Source organism: Ornithorhynchus anatinus, chromosome 3, assembly GCF_004115215.2.
Source record: "Ornithorhynchus anatinus isolate Pmale09 chromosome 3, mOrnAna1.pri.v4, whole genome shotgun sequence".
Lineage (NCBI taxonomy): Eukaryota > Metazoa > Chordata > Mammalia > Monotremata > Ornithorhynchidae > Ornithorhynchus > Ornithorhynchus anatinus.
This window is the reverse complement of record NC_041730.1, coordinates 64839458-64852977: the sequence shown is the minus strand read 5'-3', so window position 1 is coordinate 64852977 and position 13520 is coordinate 64839458. Positions and strand designations below refer to the sequence as shown.

Sequence of the window (13520 nt, the reverse complement as noted above, 5' to 3'; positions counted from 1 at the left end):
TATTACCTTAGTTTTGTTTAATTGTAAGTAATTGTCTTGACATTCTGAATCCAGCAGCAAATTTCAACTGTTGGGTGTTTTTTTTTTCCATTATTGCCAGTGGAAGTTGATGCCTTAACTTCTGGGGCATTAGCCTTCTCCAATTTCTAACAGATGGCTGAGGAGAAGTTTCATTAAAAAGTCAAATTTGTCATGTCAGGCCTTCTCTGAAGAAAAGCAGCTAAGTTTATGGGGAAATGAAGAACCTCTTGACCAGCAGCAATCGCTAACACTCAAACTTGGCCTACAATTGTCCCAGGTGGGGTTCTGTAAAGTTTATTGGAGTCATAGCTAAATAGATGCAGGGCTTTTCCTTCAGAATGACCTCCACACCAGCCACCCATGTTCTGTGGTCTTATACACATATTAGGACTTTCTTCCCCACCTCTCCTTGGACATACAGAAAACATCTTTACTTCATGCCTAGTAGATAGTACTGGGCCTTTGTCCTGCTGGATTACTTTTGATGAATATCCTTGACACCTTGTTGCATATTCTTAAATCATGAAAAGCCACAAGCATCCTGCCTTTCACTCCATGTTTCTCCACTCCTAGAGTTGGACACTCCTGAGCCTTCTTCCTGGGCCAGAGAGAAGAGGCTCAGGATCTTCCCCGCTGGATTGTAAACTCGTTGTGGGCAATGAACATGTCTTCTATACCCGTTATCTTCCCTCCCAAACCCTGTTCTCTCCCTTCCCATCACTGTAGACGGCACAACCCTCCTTCTCGTCTCACAGGCCCGCCACCCTGGTGTCACCCTTTACTCTATTCTCTCATTCACCCCTCATATCCAATCCATCACCCATGCCTGCCAGTCTCACCTTCATTCACAACATTGCCAGGATCCGCCCCTTCCTCTCCATTCATTCAGTCGTATTTATTGAGCACTTACTGTGTGCAGAGCACTGTACTAAGCACTTGGAAAGTACAATTCAGCAATAGAGAGACAATCCCTGCCCACAGTGGGCTTACAATCTATAATGGGGAGACAGACATCAAAACAAGTAAACAGGCATCAGTAGCATCAATACAAATAGAATTATAGATATATACACATAAAACAAGTAAACAGGCATTCATGTAAATAAATAGAATTATAGATATGTACATATATACACAAATGCTGTGGGGCAGGGAGGGGGATAGAGCAAAGGGATTGAGTGAAAGCTATGGGGAGAGGAGGGGGACCTGAGGAAAAGGGGGGGGTTTAGTCTGAGAAGGCCTCTTGGAGGAGCTGAGCCTTTAGTAGGACTTTGAAGGGGTAAAGTATGAACCACTTCCACATTAGTACAATTACTCATCCTATCCCGACTGGATTTGTGCATCAGCCTCCTTTCTAACCTCCCAACCTCCTGTCTCTCCCACTTCAGTCCATACTTCACTCTGCTGCCCAGATTATCTTTCTACAGAAACGTTCTGGACATGTCACCCCCTTCCTCAAAAATCTCCAGTGATTTCATATCAACCTCCATATCAAACAAAAGCTCCTCACTATTGGCTTCAAAGCTTCTTACCTCACCTCCCTTCTGTCCTTCTCCATTCCAGTTGGCACACACCACTCCTCTGGTGCTAACTTTCTTACTGTGCCTCGTTCTTGCCTGTTCCGCTGTCGACCCCTGGCCCACATCCTACCTCTGGCCTGGAGCACCCTCCCTCCTCAAATCTGCCAAACAATCACACTTCCCCCCTTCAAAGTCCTATTGAAGGCTCACTTCCTCCAAGAGGTCTTCCCAGACTAAGCCCACCTTTTCCTCAACTCTCCCTTCCCTCCGCGTCGCCCCAACTCTCTCCCTTTGCTGTACCCTGCCACAGCACTTGTGCATATATGTACATATCTATAATTCTATTTATTTGTATTGATGCTTGCTTACTTGTTTTGATGTCTGTCTCCCTCCTTCTAAACTGTAAACCCAGTGTGGGCAGGGATTGTTTCCCTTTATTGCTGAATTGTACAGTGCTTAGTACAATGCTCTGCACACAGTAAGCACTCAATAAATACCAATGATTGATTGACTCACTGAGACCATTGGCTCCAGGGTTCAGGACTTCTGGGACAGAGACTATGGTGGCTTGTGACTTAGTTAAGGGAGTTAGAAGAAGTAAATTTAGGAGGGAAGTTTTGTAGTTTGGTTACATGTAGGATTCCCCATTGAATGGATTATCTTTGAGTAGTTAAAGAAGAAATGAAAATAGCATTGTTTAGGAAAGTAGCAAATTATGATTTATTGAAAAAATTTGTTTAGACAGCTGGAAATCAAAGTTCCTTTTTCTAATAAGGAAAATCACCTTTCAATTGTCAGAGATATGGTAAGCTTTTAACTCATTTCCAGATGAGTTCACTTATATTTGCTTTACTACAGACTCCAACACTTGTAATGTATAAGGGTTTATTAGGTAATGATAACAAAAGAATTGCTAGACACAATAGAGCACTGCAGTTGGTAGTGATAATATATAATGAAATGGCTAGATATCCTCATTGGAAATACCGTAATAATATTCATGGAGTTCAAGTTCATTGATGAATGTTCTTATGATTAATTTTCTCTCTTTTTCCTCCATTAACTGAAGCTTGTAGTAGTTTTCGATTTAATGAAATAGCCTGCTGCTTCTTATTGCTTTATTTCCTCTGTCTAACCAGAAATGGTGAATGATTTCAGTGCATTTTTTTTACACTTTTCATCAGGAGTGGCTCCATTTTCTCCTAAAACAGGATGTACATTTGAATGTCTGCTCTATAATTTACAAAGCAGAGATTGGCAGATTAAAGATATAAAGGTGGATAAAATCTGTTTAGCTGCACATTGGATGTTATGAATTATTTCACCTTTTTTCCCCTTCTTTCAAATTGTAAATGTATTTCTTTCTATGGGGATAGAAGACGGATAATAACCTGGTTTGCGTTAGGCTAATTGAATTGGACTTAAAACTGTTTTAGGAACTAACAGTCACCAGATACTTCAAGAGACTTGGTAAATGTAAACATATGAAAAGAAATATAAAATAAAATAATTGAATGGCACATTTTTCTCTCTATATTCTGGAATGATTGTATGTTGTTTTTTCACATTCACTGTCAAGCAGAAAAATCATTGAAAATCATATTTGACTGTGCTAAAACATCATATTCAAGAATAAGATCCTATTTGAAAGCAGTTGAAATATTTTTGTTTCTCTATGACAGTGCCATATCAAACTATGTTGAAAAGAGGAAGGTGATGGCAAGAGTTTTTTTTTTTGATGTGAAGATTTCAGTTCTAAAATTTTGTTTTCCTCTATTAGGAGAAAAAATTCCAATTGGATGATTTATGTTTTTGAGCACCCAAATCCTTTTGTAAAAATACGTATTTGAGCAGTAAAGGTTAAGTTGAAAGGTTGGGAAAGCAGTGGACTGTGTGATACGGATTGGGAGAAAAGTTTGAAACCAGAGGGAGGACATAGGTAAGGGGTTGATGGTGAGAAAGATGAAACTGAATTTTTCTGAGTAGATTGGTGTTAAAGGAGTGAAGAGTGCAGGTGGGGTTATAGCAGGAGGTCGACAACGTAAAATAGGAGGGGAAAGAGCAGACAAGCTTTAAAGGCAAAGATAAAGAGTTTTTGTTTGATGCAGTGATTGATGGGTAGGCCTTGGGGGTTTTTGAGGAGAGGAGAGATGTAGACTTGAGCTTTTTAATTAAAAAATATATATTTTTTTTAGAAAAATAATCCATGTTGCAGAATGGGGTCTGGACTGGAGTGAGGGGAGACAGAAGACAGGGAAGTTAATGAGGAGGCTGATGCAGTAGTCAAAGCAGGGCATCATTCAGTGTTTAGAACAGTGCTTGATGCATAGTAAGCACTTAAATACAATCATCACCATCATCATAATTATGTGTGTGGATTAGCATATTGGCAGTTTTGGCTGGAGAGGAAAGCGTGGATTCTAGAGATGTTGTGAAGGTAGAATCAACAGGGTTTGGTGACAGTCTGAATATGCAGGTTGAATGAGAGAGATGAGTGGGATAATGCCAAGGTTATGGGATTATGAGACGGGGAGAATTGTGGTGATTTCTACAGTAGTAATGGAAAATCACGGGGAGGACAGGGTTTGTGTGGGAACCTAAAGAATTTGGTTTTAGACATCTTAAGATTGAGGTAGCAGCTGTAAATCCAAGTAGAGATGTCCTCAAAGCAGGATGAATTATGAGATTGGAAAGGAGAAAGGTCAGGGATAGAGTGAAGTTTAAGGCTAGAGTACTCTAATACCACTGCCCCACAATAGTTATGTAAATATTCTTATCTTCTAATATTTCCCCTATCCCTCGTCTATTTTAATGTCCTATAGACTGTAAACTCCTTCTGGGCAGGGATCTCTCTCAGCTCTTTGGAATTTAAATCTTGCAAGTGCTGTGTACAGTGCTCTGCGTACAGTAAGCTCTCAATAAGTACCAATAATTGACTGGGGAGGTAGATTTGGAAATCATCTGCAGAGACTTGACATTTGAAGCTGTGGGAAGTAAATGAGTTCTCCAAGGGAGAATAGAAGGGAACTCAAAACTGAGCCTTGAGGAACTCCTAATGGGAGGGGGTGAGAGACGGAAGGAGGAATCCATAAAAGACATTGAGAAGGAGCAGCCAGAGAGGTGGGAAGAGAACCAGGAGAGGATACTGACAGGAAAGCCAAGGTTAGATAGTGTTTCCAGGGGAAGGGAATGGTCCACAGTATCAAAGGCAGCTGAGTGGTCCAAGAGGATTTGCCTGGATTAGAGGCCACTGGATTTGGCCAGAAGGAGGTCATTAGTGACCTTAGAGAGGGCAGGTCCAGTGGAGTGAAGGAAGCCGAAGACAGATTGCAAGGACTGAAGGAGGGAATTGGAGAAGAGGAGATGGAGGCAGTTTGTGTTACCGACTCACTTGAGTTTGGAAAGTAATGATAGGAGGGAGATGGGGTGATAACTGGAGGGTGCGTGGAGTCAAATCATTACTAAAATGGTTACTTGAGTTATGGGTTCTTGCTTGGTGGTCACTGTTGCCTTGGTCTCTGATTGGCTAGTACAGTAGGAGAAATTCCTCTGAATAAGACATGGGCCCTGAGACTGCATCTACTTTCTCCCTGGATCCACTGGTTCCACAATTGAGCCGAAGCTTCACTCAATACTCAAGTTTGGGCAGATGGGGAACACAAGAGAGGAAGGGCAGGAAAGAAATGTGCACCATCTGCCCACCAAAAATGACAGGTAAATGCTCTTCATTCAATTCAATCATATTTATGGAGGGCTTACTGTGTGCAGAGCACTGTACTAAGCACTTGGGAGAGTGCAATATAACAATAAACAGACACATTTCCTGCCCAAGGAATAGGAGGAGAGTAATAAGCAGTGTGAGAGATGGTTGGAAAGCATGAAAATTAAAAGGATGAGAGAGAGAGAAAAGAATATAGGGATAGAGTTATAGGAACAGGCAAAGACAGAAAGGAAAATCTAAAAGAAGGCAAAAAAAAAAAGAATTGAGAGGCTCTGGAAGGATACAACGATAGGAGCAGGGATAAAAAGAGAGACACCCAAAGAGAGACAATTTGAAGAAAAAAAAGAAGCCAACAAAATGTCAGGTTTGTTGAGTTGCAGAAGAAAATAAGGATTAAATGTCAGGAAATTAAAATGTCAGAGAGAATTATGGGGGAGAAGAAAGGGAAAAGAAAGAAAAAGAGGAAAAGTACAGCTACAGCCAAGAGTCATGATCCAGTTATTTCTTTTAATGTGCCATTGATACTTATTTCTGAAATTCCCATACTTCTTGAGTAAATTAATCTAATCCTGTTGAAGATTGGGACGTCCTGGTAGTTACATATTGTAGGTCTGTTGATTGGATTTTGATGGCCTTGATGAGAATAGAATGTGCCCTCAGTATTTTATTTCATATTCCTTCCTATGTATTTAAATTTATGAAGAAAATACCATTTAGACAAATCATATCTTCAAAATAATCTGATTTAAGTAAACAGACCTGTGCATATTCACTTTAAAGCATTTCAGTGATGATCAAAATATTTTAGTGTCATGTTTTTATCTGTTCAGTAGTGCCTAAAGTAACAGGTTTTGCTGACACCTTTGCAGGTATACCCTGGTGATTTTAATTGTGTTTGGTATTGTCTTTGTGTCTCACACCTAAATCTTTACAGATTTTATATCCAGGATAAATATAACAATGACAATAGTGATATTAAGTTATTTCTATGTGCTAAGCACTCAAGTAGATACAGGATAATAGAACTGAGGCAATACCTATGCCACAGGAGGCTCACAGTCCAAGAAGGTTTTTTATCCCTGTTTTACAGATGAGGAAATCAAGCATACTAAAACTAAGTGATTTGCCCAGGTTCACAAAGCAGGCAATTGGCAGAGCAAGGACTGTAGCCCAGTGATTTTCCCAGTAGGCCATGCTGCTAACAGTTTTTAAAAATGATATTTGCTAAATGCTTACTACATGTCAAGCACGTCGTACTAAGCAGTGGGGTAGATACAAGCTAATAAGGTTGGATACAGTCCATGTCTCATGTGGGGCTCACAGTCCCCATTTTACAGACGAGGTAACCGAGACACAGAGAATCTAAGGGACTTGCTCAAGGTCACCCAGTAGACTAGTGATGGAGCTGGGATTAGAACCCAGGTCCTCTGACTCCCAGACCTGTGCTCTTTCCACTAGGCCATGTGATTCTCTAGTGTATATGCAGATAGTATACATTATATTGCCTTGGTTTTTGGGTCAAAATCTGACCAACTATTCCTTTATTTTTAGGATAAATTAATTTTCCTTAACCTAACATGGAGAACACTAGAAGGGTAACTTTAAAATCTTCATGGAGAAACTATAACCTGTAGAAACATAGTGGAATCCTGTTTTAGGATATTTCTTCAGATGTAGGAAAATAATTTTGCCAACAGGAAAATGAAGCCTTATTAAGAGTTTTGAGTCATCCCAACCAGGCATCAGCTGAAAGCATAAACTTTTTCTTTTCTGTTGGAAGATTCCTTTTGCTTGCAGTAGATCAATTTACTTTATGACATGGGTTGTGGAATGTGTCCAGTTTTTTCCTATGGAGAAAGATGTAGAAATGATGTTTACCACTAAAAATAAGAAAAAGGAAGACAGAGATGTAAAATGCTGTCTTAAATATGCAGACTGCTTCAGAGCACAGATAAAGGTAGTTCGAAAGATCACTGATTCAAATGGGTTGAAAAGCTAACATAAAATGAATGAGTTCAAAGTTTCTCAACATTTTCAAAGAAATATATTCATATATGCTATTTCTTCATTATGATTCTTTTGCAAGACCACTGGCTGTTTAGTGTATTTTTTAACCATATTTTTCTTTGATGAGTTTAAAACTCATTACTTGAAAAGTATCTGCTGGTCATTTTTCTCCTTTATGCCCATATTTTCCAAATGGATCAAGTAGATTACTACATCTTTTTGCGGTTCTTTACAAGTGCAATGTCTGATGACACCCGTCTGTCTACTAGCCCTGGTTGTTCTAATGAGTAATGGGCGTGGGCTTCCGAGCTGATGAATACTTAATCATCCCACCTACTTGGAGAAAGGAAGCCAGTAGCCTGTGGTAATAATACCATCACTTCTCCCAGCTCTTTGGAGTGCAGTTTTACAATCTGCTTTTGAAAATATCGTCTTAGAGTGCGTATCGAAATCTAGATACAACCTTTCACTGCTAAATATGTTTTGTGCAAGTGTAACCGATGAATCTTATAGAGTCTCTAGCCTGTAAACTCACTGTGGGCAGAGAACATTTCTACCAACTCTCTTACAGTGTACTCTCACAAACAGCATAGTGTTCTGCACACAGTTAACACTCAATAAATACAATTTGATTGATTGATTGGTTGATTGAGGTGCTGGAGATATTAGTAGCCCTTTTGGCAGGCTGTGGGCCTGTGTTGAAATCACCGTCCCTTGAGAGAGGAAACTACATGTAGTAGAATTGGTAGTAGTAGAAGAAATAGAATTAATTAAGCACTTACTGTATTAAGCACTGGGTAAGAATGCCCAGGTGAGAATTAGACACGATGTCTGTCCCTCAGAGGGCTGACAGTCTAAAGATAAAAAAGGGGAGAATTCTGTCCGAGAACTTTTTGATTTTACAGTGGCCGTGTTTGAGGAAGAAATGATTTAGAATCAAATGTTGATATCTGTCCCATTTTGTAGTTAATGATTAAATCAAAAAGTATATTGTCAAAATGAGAAGCAGAATGGCTTAGTGGAAAGAGCTTGGTCCTAGGAGCCAGAGGACCTGGATTCTTACCCTGCTTCCATCAGCTGTCTATTGTGTAACCCTTCATTGCTCTGTGCCTCAGTTCTCTCATCTGTAAATGGAGATTAAGACTGTGAGCCCCAAGTAGGACAAAGACTGTGTCTGTTCTGATTTTCTTGTATCTACCCCAGCGCTTAGTTCAGTGCTTGACACATAGTAAGCTCTTAAGTAGCCATTAAAAAAACAACAAAAAAAACCCCCTTGCAGTTCCTGGCTCCTAATCGTGAGTACAGGGAGACCCAAACAAATATCTGAGACACTATACAAACAAAACTAAGGAACATTGGTAAAATGCTAAAATAGATTTTGACCACCATCAAACCAAGGATTATTATTCATAAAAAAGAAGCTCCATGGCCCTGTGTGCACTTCCACAGCACTACGGAAGAGTCCATGTGTGTGACCACACCCGATCTGCAAACACAGACAAGGAGGGGATTCTGCAAAAATGACAGCAACCACCCAGGAATTTTCTGAGTACAATATCTACGTTCGTGAGTGAGACCGTACAAAAAGAACCTGCCAAATGTGAAAGCATGGCCTTAAACTCTACTGCACCTAGAGCCCTGAAGCAGCATGGCATGGAAGTCAGAAGGACTTGGGTTCTTATCCCGGCTCTGCCACTTGTCTGCTCTGTGACCTTGGGCAAGTTACTCCACTTCTCTGTGCCTCAGTTACCTCATCTGTAAAATGGGGTTTAAGACTAGGATTCCCACGTGGGGCATGGACTGGATCCAACCTGATTAGCTTCTATGTCTCCCAATACTTATTACAGTGCCTGGCACATAGTGCTTAACAAATACCATAAAAAAGCAACATGGCTTGGTGGCTAGAGCATGGGCCTGAGAGTCTAAAGGACCTGGGTTCTAATCCCGGCTCTGCCACTTGCCTGCCATGCGTCCTTGGATAAGTCACTTAACTTCTCTGTGCCTCACTTCCCTCATCTGTAAAATAGACCTTTCAACCCTAAGGCCCATGCAGAAGGTAGATTGTGTCCAACGTGATTGCTTTGTATCTACCCTAGTGCTCAGTACTGTGCCTGGCACATAGTATACACTTAAATAATGCCAGAGGTGGTATTATTGTTGCTGTTGTTGTTATTATTAACAGGAGACAGAAGTGACTGGTGATGCGAGGTTGTCCACTGAAACAATCCCTCTTGCCTGCAAATGCCCTGCTCTAATGTTCTGCCATTTTTCAAGCTCAGTCAAGTTGTCTGGAGGTTAACTATTTATTTTTGTTGATGATGGCCTTTTTGTGTTTGCTTTTGCCCTGGTTTTTGCAAGTAGTTACTGATGGTATTCAAAATAGAAGAACCAATCTGTAGTATTGAGGGCCTACTATGTTGAGAGTACTGTAATAAGTGCTTGGGAGAGAGTACGATGGTGTTTGCTTCCTTTAAAGTCTTAGAGATATTTTATTATGTGACCAGAGACTGCACCCTTTGTCCCATCCAGTTGTAATTCGCTCTGCTAAACTTCAGGGTTCTGGCTAAGAGGGGGGATGATTAAATGCAGATCAGCACCGCTATTGCAAAGATGATGAAAGCAGTGCCTGTCACATAGTAAGCATTTAACAAATACCATATATATAAAAAAGAGACTATTCAAGCACCTTATAATATTATGGTATTTATTAAGCACTTACTATGTGCCAAGCACTGTTCTAAGCATTGGGGTAGATGCAGGATAATCAGGCTGTCCCACCTGGGGTTTACAGTTTTAATCCCCATTTTCCAGATGAATAACTGAGGTACGGAGAAGTAAAATGGCTTGCCCAAGGTCACACAGCAGACAAGTGGCATAGGTGGGATCAGAATCCATGTCCTCTGAATCCCAAGCCCATGCTCTTTCCACTAAGCCACACTACTTCTGTAGCAAGCCCGTGTTTGTAAACAGTAGGACTTGCCTTCCCCTTGACTGTCAGTGTTTGAACTGTCCTCATTCTGATGATGAGAGGCCAGAAAATGCACCCTACATTTTCACAGGTTGTCATTTTGCAGGATGTCATTTTTCTTTGTCAGTGACACATTGTCCTTAGCACTGCCTTTGATCCCAAAGCAAATTCCATTAAGCTCAATGGTTTGCCACAGCTGGGGCTTCATAAATTCTATTGATTAGTTGATGTAATAGGGGAGAGTTAGGCTGTTAATGCCTTTGTTTTAGGGTCACTGAAATCACTGTACAAAAGAACAGTTGCCTGAGGCTGAAAGGCTAGGTAGTCATCCAGGTGGCACCATTCCCACCTTTCTCCGCCCTTCTGGGTGGCTCACAATAACCCTACTAGCAGGGGGGAGGGAAGCCATAAAATGGGGAGGAGTGAGTCACGAGATCTTGAGACAGTGTTAAGGGAGGAAAGGTGGTTGGAGGAAAGGTGGGTGGAAGGGGCACCAGATTTCCTCTTCCTTGGGCTCACCAGAGTCTTAACATGGCCCCCTTTGGACTGGAGAATTTTCGTGGATGAAAGAAAACCATAGAAGGAGGCTGGGAGAAAGGAAGGGGGCAGAACTCTAGGATAACTTTTGTAATGTTTTTAACAGAAATCATCTCGCCTGCTACATTTTAGGAGCCAGGAAACCCAGATTCAAGTTTCAGCTCCTCCACTGGCTTACTGTGTGATCTGGAGCAAATTCTGAGAAGGAGCGTGGCTTAGTGGAAAGAACACAGGCTTGGTAGTCAGAGGTCATGGGTTCTAATTCTGGCTCCGCCATGTGCGACTTTGGGCAAGTTACTTAACTTCTCTGTGCCTCAGTTACTTCATCTGTAAAGTGGGGATTAAGACTGTGAGCCCCACGTGGGACAACCTGATGACCTTGTATCTACCCCACTGCTTAGAACAGTGCTTGGCACATAGTAAGAGCTTAACAGATACCATCATCATTATTATTATTAACCTCCTTGTGGCTAAGTTTATTCATTTTAAAAATGGGAATAAGATAGATTGCTTAACAATTCTTATTGCCGGTCCTGTATGGGACAGAGAGACATGACTGATTGCATAACATTGAATTTACCACAATGATTAGCACGTAGTAAGTGCTTAATAAATGCCATGGTTATTAACAAATAACTAGAGGGAAGTTGCTTGCCTTTCTTGACGTCATTAAGGCTGCATTACCTAAAATCTGGTCAACCTCTCCACCCAGCAAAAAAAATTGCTTTCCAGGTACATCACCCTACATCCGTGAAAAGTTGCATTAAATGTGAGAATGATGTGAGAGTTCATCCAATTTAATTCTTGGTTTTTCAGACTCCAAACTGGGCATATTTCTCAGACAAAAGCAGAGAATTGAACAGCAACAAAAAGCTCTAAAATGTGTTTTCACTATATATACTGGATTTAGCATGATGGAAGAACTTGGTAAAGTTCTTCCCATAACACAAGCTCTTACTGGTATGATATGATCTCCAGGTTTGCAAAAGTCCACTCCATATAGGAAGAAATGTGCACTTGTATGAAGTGTCAGTCAAATCAATCAAACGGGTAATCCTGCTGCACAACAGAGTATTTTGAGTTTTTTTAAATGTTTCTTTAACTTTGCAAATTTTAATTTAGTGAAAGATCAATGGGTAATAAGGTTATAATCAGTCAGTGGTATTCATTGAGTTCTTCCTGTGATGGTAGCACTGTTCTAAGGGCTTGGGAAACTACATACAATAGACTTGATTGCCATGATCCCTGTCTGCAAGGAACTTACAGTCTGCCGGAGGAGCTTACAGTCTACAGGGAAACGGAATGTTTCACTTCTTTCAATTGTATTTTCCAAAGTGCACACCGGGAACTCAATAAATGTCATTTCTGCTGCTGTTACTACTACCGGTACTATAGGAATTTAAATCAGAAATTGTCAGTCATGATGATATCTTCAAACCATTTACATCCTGTCCCATTCTCACTGATTCAATAGATAATATAGTAGAATTTTCTCATAACACAAGGTTCGTCGAGAACACAAACTCCTGTGTTGTAGAACTACCAGTGTGATAAAGGTGGTTAAATGCCATTTGAATCAGTGCTCGTTTTGATTGCTTTCTAGTTGCACTGTGGATCTCCCAGTCCACAAAATTCACGGTTAACTCTTAAAAAAGGGATTACTCAAAATTTTCTCTCATCTTTCCTCTTCAGCTGGGCTGTGGACGGTCTTCACTCTGGGTGGAGTAGGAAGCAAATCAACCCCCCAGCAGGATGAGGCCTCACCTCTAGCCAGTCAAAGTGTCCTGCTTCTGCTCGTGTTGGCTAACCTGACCGATGCTCCGGATACCCCAAACCCCTACAGACAAGCCATTACATCATTTAAAAATACGCAAGGTTTGTACCTTTAAAAGATTTTCTCTTTTAACAAGCAAATAAGTCATCACAGTCCATTTTCTTTTTCTACTTGATCCAGATAGTTGACGGAAGTGGGAACCTCATTCAGACCAAGGAAAGCTAATCTGAAAAAAATAAATAAATAAACTCTATGCACACACTACCAGAATGATTGCAGGTGGAGATGGGGTGTTCTGGGAAAGATGTGTCCATGGAGTCACTACGGGTCGCAGACAACTCAAAAGCATAAGACAAGACAACCCCTTATTCTACATTTTGTCTTCATCCCTCTAGACTGTAAGCTCAGTGTGGTCAGGGAACTCTGTTATGTTGTAATTCTCCAAAGCACTTAGTACAGTGCTTTGCACACAGTAAGTGCTCAGTATATAGGATTGATTGATTGATCCTTCCAAGGAAGCAGGAAAAATCCCAGACTTGGGATGCAGCACTTTGATTTCACTGAAAGTCTCTAGATTTTACATCTGTGCTTTCCCTATAGTGATCGCCCTAATAATGAGTCTGTATTTTAAAATTGTACTTGTACATCTAGGTGCATTATTTATATAACAGCGTTAGAACTGATTACATAAGGTACAAAATCACAGATCTGTGACTCAGAAATAATGTTGTATTCCTCTGAAACCAAGATAAGGTTTTGACCCATTTCTATTCTAGATAGCCTGTAATCGCTTATGTTGAAATTTTAATCCACTTTAGATTACTTGCAATAATGAAGCGATGCCACTTTGCAGGTAATTAAAAATCCAAGGAGGAATTAGTCAATTGTTTTTATTGAGAGCTTACTGCGTGCAGAGCACTGTATTAAGCACTTGGAAGAGGACCGTATAACAGCATTGGTAGATGTGATCCC

General features: G+C 40.6%; 1 protein-coding gene across 2 annotated transcripts in view; it reads left to right on the top strand.

Moving 5' to 3' along the window:
- DYM (dymeclin) overlaps nucleotides 1-13520 on the top strand; it is a 519684-nt gene that overhangs the window by 205401 nt on the left and 300763 nt on the right. For both annotated transcript variants that reach the window (XM_029060947.1, XM_039911491.1), the window contains exon 9: nucleotides 12467-12649. In XM_029060947.1, coding sequence (XP_028916780.1) covers nucleotides 12467-12649 — 183 coding nt within the window. The remainder of the gene's footprint in view (nucleotides 1-12466; nucleotides 12650-13520) is intronic.